Source organism: Chelonoidis abingdonii, chromosome 1, assembly GCF_003597395.2.
Source record: "Chelonoidis abingdonii isolate Lonesome George chromosome 1, CheloAbing_2.0, whole genome shotgun sequence".
Taxonomy (NCBI): Eukaryota; Metazoa; Chordata; order Testudines; family Testudinidae; genus Chelonoidis; species Chelonoidis abingdonii.
The window spans coordinates 150759086-150764859 of NC_133769.1; the positions used below are offsets into that span (position 1 = coordinate 150759086).

The 5774-nt window shown below is 45.5% G+C and overlaps 1 protein-coding gene across 1 annotated transcript; it reads right to left on the reverse strand.

Annotated features, from left to right (window-relative positions):
- Window positions 1–4490: 4490 nt before the first annotated feature.
- LOC116829249 (taste receptor type 2 member 7-like) lies at window positions 4491–5468 on the reverse strand. The gene has a single exon (XM_032787952.1). The coding sequence runs from the start codon at window positions 5466–5468 to the stop codon at window positions 4491–4493; it is 978 nt and encodes a 325-aa protein (XP_032643843.1).
- Between the last annotated feature and the right edge of the window lie 306 nt (window positions 5469–5774).

Consider the following 5774-nt stretch of genomic DNA (forward strand, 5'->3'; position numbering starts at 1 on the left):
CAAACCCTGCTTTTTCACTTTAAAACTGAAGGTTTTTTCTCCACTCCCTCAGGACAAGTCTCACGAGCTCCTGTCTCTTAAGGGGTCTGTTAACTTCTGCTCCTGAATTCCAAACCTAGAGTGCCAAATTATCTTTAGTTACCCTAGCTCTAATTTACAATCCTCCAGTTGCCTTTGCTGGAATAAAACCAAACTTGAAAGATTACTGGCAGCCTCCCATAATGCTGTCTTACTTCAAATCTTCTTACAGATGGATTAAGTGCCTCCTTTCCCTGGAAGCATCCTGTCCCCCATGGGAAGGAACCACTTCTGCTACCCATTTTACCAAGGAAGGGTGGGCTCCTCAGCCAGCTCCATCCCTCTGGTCCCCTGATGAACTCATCCAGTTTCTTTAGAATCTCATTCCAGGTACACCTGTACCTGGAAATGAGCCTTGATTCTCTGTATCCACTTATCCAAAAAGACCATTACCCAGCTTGCAAGGACTAACCGCAACTACCCATCATTGAGAGCCTGGACATAACCCCGTCCAAGCAGCTGCACAGACAGTTTAGGGCGGGGGATTTGCATGGCTGATAACTTATCTGTCCAGAGTGATGCATCCGAGTCACGGCACCAAGATGTTAGAGGCTTTCCTCTCAACCCTCCACTTCCCTGGTTCCTTGTCACACAGACGAACAAAGCAGCAAAAGACCAAAGTCCGAAGCGCAGACAATGCAGTCTTTATTGGGGGTTAATTTTCAAGTAAGCATATTCGAAGCCCTTCACACAATCGGGCTTCAATCGCTATACACCGACAGAATCCATTCCCCAGTCGTTCCCTCTTCCAGCTCTGACACCACAGAGTCTGCCTGTGTCCTCGTTCCTATTCCCTATTCCCCATTCCCATTCCCCACCTCCATCTTCTGAGCAGGCCCAATATACCTGCAATGGACTGCCCAAGTCCTACCCCTTACAATTTTAGGTCATGTTCCATTTTGGGTCTGGGTTCTTCATCTCACCCTTTTGTACCCCATGGGACGGGTAAGAGAGCCGAGGTTGTGCTATGGTCCAGGGATGGGCATTTCTTTGGTTTTTTTGTTTTTTATACCTCCCCCCACCAAGCCCCTTTGCCTCTCCTGACTGGTTGCTTGACTTTTCCTTGACATGGAATCAAGGCAATCTTAGTGTGCTCTCGAGTAACACTTTAACTGCTCTTATCTATTCCCATTGTATTAACAAATGCAGCTGACTAGGCAGAAGCAACATCAGTGTCTCTGTCCCTTGTTTACACATTTTAGTATAAAAGTATCAAAAAGTCAAACCCAAAATGTTATCCCAGAATAACAAACAGACCCATATACTAACAGAGTGGAATGGCTATAATGGTTGTACTTTGAAAATCAGTTGCTAACAAGGCCAGTGAGAGAAATCTCATTTGTGGTCTATGTCCCTGTGGTGGTCTGCTCAGACACCCAGAACTGGAAGCCGCTGTGATACCCATCTACATTAGCAAGTGAAAGCTTTGGTGCTGCTAAGCTGTGTGCCAGCTCCCTGACCTACCAATTTGGCTGCTTTTCCTGAAAGCTCTTCAAAACTGTCAGTCTAAATCTTGATTTGCAGGTAACAATCAGTGACCCAAGTTACTCAGATACATCTCTCAGCAGTGTTGACACTCACAGAACTTATTGAGTTTGCTGCCTCCAAAGAGACAGTGCGCACCTCAGCCTGTTAGGTTAGCTGAGGCCCCACAATTCACTGTAATGGAAAGCACTGAGATGAATTTTGTAATAAAAAGAGTATGTTTATTAATAAAGAACACAGATTTAGGTGATACCAAGCAAGACTAAAAGAGAGAGAAAAGGGTTACAAACAAAACACAAATAGCATGCTGTCTTTGCCTGAAAGTTTCTCATTTACAGTAACTCCAGCCAGTCAGGTAAGAGAATCTACAGAATCAGAGGGTGATTTTCCCCATGTCTCCTAAGTGATGGATAACTAGAATGTCTTTTTGCCCCCCTTCTATTTTTCAAAATTCACTGTCTTTGCTTTAAGAGCCAGGAAGTTCTTTTGGGGGTACAGACTCCAGCATGTCCCCCAGTGGGCTCACCAAGTTCTTTCCTCCACTGCTTGTTAGCTTGATTGCTTTTTTTACCTTATATTAAATGCACTTTCATTGTCCTCTGCCTGTAACCAAGTCAGGCAGACAGGTAAATTCACATTCCTTTGCCTGTGGCAGGCTAGTTTAACCATTGTCTCCAAAACATATTTTAAGAACTTATTACCAGCACACATATATAACTCTTTCTATAAACCCATACGTACATCACAGAACGATATTCATGCCCAGCATGTCACCAGTTTTTATATGATACCTTACAAGACAGTCTTTGACTAAATGTTCTGACAACAGAGGATTGAGTGTGTCCTTTGCCAGTTGGCATAGAGAGATTCTTGGGGTCAACTCTTCTTTAACCCCAGACAGAAATGGCAATTCTACGCTGCCTCATTCCACCCAGTGTAAGAGGCCCAACAATGAAATTCAGTGCCATATTTGGCAGTGTGCTGGCACTCCTGCCCTGAGGCCCAAAGTGCTGCCTCAGCAATCTGTGTAAAATTTGGGTAATCACAGATAGACACAGCTTGAATGAATCTCTCTAATTATCCCAGGAGGCGGCTGGACTGTTCCAGAAGGGGCTAAACCCAGGCCAAACCCTCCCCAGACAACTGACTTAAGATGAGTCCCTCATGGCCCATGTCTATTGGTCATAATCGAGGGTGTAGTAAGAACAGGAGCTGACATTGACCCAGGATTTCTAAAGCTTGCCCCCCTCCCATCAAATTTGTCAGATACTAGAATCTTTGGCTTGGAGGGGGGCAGAATCAGAGGAGCCGGCAGAGCAACCTGCACTTTCAGGAACACATTCTCTGATTGCAGGTTGGCTACTTACACCTGCAGGTTCTGCACGGCATCCATTAGTTCTGCTGGTGCCTTAATCATGTCCATGCTCATCCCTTGGCCCTTCTTTTGGGTTGCTCAATCTGTCAGGACATGGACAGTCTATCCTAGTGCTTCCTGCGGGCATTGGACCAGTGGCCAGAGCAGGCATCAGGAAGTAAGTGTCAGAAACCAGGAGCTAGGGTCAGAGCCAGAGTCAGTACTCAGAAGTCAGAGCCAAGGGACAAGTCAGAGTTCAAGAACTAGGTACCAGAGCTGAGAGTCAAGCTGGAGGCAAGAACCAGAGATCAGAGCTGAGGATTACAGGCAGAATCACCTGAAGCAAGCAGGGTAATAGGCAAGATGGGTCACAGGCAGGAACAGGACCGAGGCAAGGCTGGGGACAAGGCAGGGGCAGCAGGAATAAGATACTACAGGAGTAGTCACAGCGATGTGTGCAAGCAATGAGTAACCAGTGAGCAGCTGCTGCTGACTGAAGAGCTAGTCTGCTGACCCTTCCAGCCAATCAGGTGGTATAGCCAATCCAACAGCCTGCTGCAGGCCAGCTGTGCTCGTTGGGTTGCATGGAGACTAACTCTGCTGCAGGCTCTGATTCCTGACACACAAGGCCTATTGTCCCTATTTCCTAGGCATGGAATTCACAGCATGCATAGACCCCAGTGCCCTGCAATGGCTCCTTATGAAGCACAACCCAGAAGGATGCCTGTGGAGATGGATTCACAAACCATCTGAATATGCAGTCACAGTCCACCGTAAACCTGAAAAGCAAAATGTGGTTACAGATGTTGTCAGTCAGTGAGTGCAGTGAGAAAAGATTCAGTCTGGTCTTGTGAGCACATCTAGCAAGAGCAGCCTAAGGAACCTGCGTTGTGTTCTGTGCGCCAACAGATCTGTCAAAGGAGACCAAGACTAGGGAGGGTCAGTGCAGTTCAGGAATGATTGTCCATTGATCCAGCTACCATGCTTCCCTTGACCTGATGTTCTACACAAGTGGGAGACACAGCACCATCTTATGTCTGTAACCTGAGGACAACATTCCAGAAGATGAAGGAACAGAAGAGATAGAAACAAGCATACCAGGCACAAACTACCAGGGAAAAGGAGGCCAGGGACCTGATGGGAAGGTTAGGTTGTAAAATTCCTTTTGTTGTAACTTGGAAGTGCCCAGGAAAGGCAATCATTCAACAGGGAATCTGGTTCCCAGATACACTGGAATTGGAAGCAGATCAGGAGGCAGCTTCTTCTAAAGAAGTTAGTGGGGAATAGGGCTGGTCTCCTACTGTCTAGTACGGCAAGGAGACACCCCCTTCCTCCCCACCCCTTCACCTTCAAAATGGTGCTGGGAACAGTTAATGGGGTAGGGAGATGACAGTAATCCTCCACCAGGTGGTACATATTACAATAGGAAGGGTGACATTTGATGGACGATTTGTTGCCAGGTAGTTCCCAGATGTGTTACTTAAGTTATGGTCTAATTAACCAACATTCCTTGTGTCTTATCTTTCTTCTCATAGTGTCCAGGACAATCCAAATGTGAAACCATTCCTTCCTATCAGGAGGGCTGGGAGATCTCAGGGGTCATATGATAGGATTTAATTTTTTTTCTTTTTAGATGGCATTTGATAATCTGCAGAATCCTCACCAATGCCTGCTTCAGTTTGGGATTAATTAGAATCAGGATAAGGGAGTGCCCTGAAGGATAAGCAGCAAGGATCATGGAAGTGATTGTACGTGTCCAGGTGTGATCAGTCAAACAAGTAGGTAATGCACTCACAATCACAGCTACAAAATAGAAAATATAGAGAATAAGGCAAGAGATCAGAGCTTTAATGGCACTTATATGGGCCTCTATACTGGGGTCCCACAGGCCGGTTGTATTGCACTGCATGTTCCTGGTGTGTCTCCACAGAGAGGAAATTAACAGGATGGATGTTGTCAAAAATATGATAAAAGGAATGAAAGATGCTGCACTGTACAGAAGGGTGAAGTAAAGGTATGAGACATCCCAGGTTTTAGCTTTCACAGTGCTGTTACTGAAAAGACGCCCTGTTGAGATGCAAAGGTAAAAGCTGTACTCAACCCGGATCAATGGGATAGAGGTAACGAAGGAGACCAGCAGTGACCACAGGAGCAGCTTGGGCACCATCACAGAGATTTTCTGCTTCATTCGAAGGAAGAGGGGCTGGTTGCAGATGGTGATCTTCACATAGTAGAAAATGCCAAGACAGGCAGTGATCCAGAGACCAGCAGTGTTTGCAAAGAGCCACAGGAAGCTGAGAGATTTCTGTACTTGTTTCAAATGAAATGTCCCAGGAGCAAAGGTGTGGATGATGATGTGTGCTGTAAATATCCCCTGCAAGAGAATTCTGGACATGGCTAAACAGGTCAGGATCATGTCACATGAAAATAGTTTTCTGCTTTTGACCCAGTCAATGCAATAAATGATGGCAATAAATCCATTTCCAAACATCCCTATGATGATCTCCGTCAATGAAATGATTAGGCCGATGATATAAAATGAAATAAACATCTTTCTTCTCACAATCACCACGATCTGCTTGTGGAGTTAAAGGAGAAATTTCCCAAAGAGAACAGGTGACACCAAAGCAAAGGCTTACTGGCATCTGTCTAACACATGTTCCTCCTGCTTTTTATTGGAGAGCAGGAAAGCATGTGGAAACGGGATTGTAGTTGCTTTCATGTCTTGATCCGGAGGATGCAAATCTTGGAAGGATTCCATTACAGGGTTTACAATTAACTCACTTGTGATATTTGCATTTTGCACAGCTCTCAGTACTGATCAGTAGCTTCATTTTACCTCTCATTTTCATCTTTT

What these genes read in the sequence shown, in the direction of transcription:
- LOC116829249 (XM_032787952.1), bottom strand. Translation starts at nt 5,468, where the DNA reads ATGTTTATTTCATTTTATATCATCGGCCTAATCATTTCATTGACGGAG.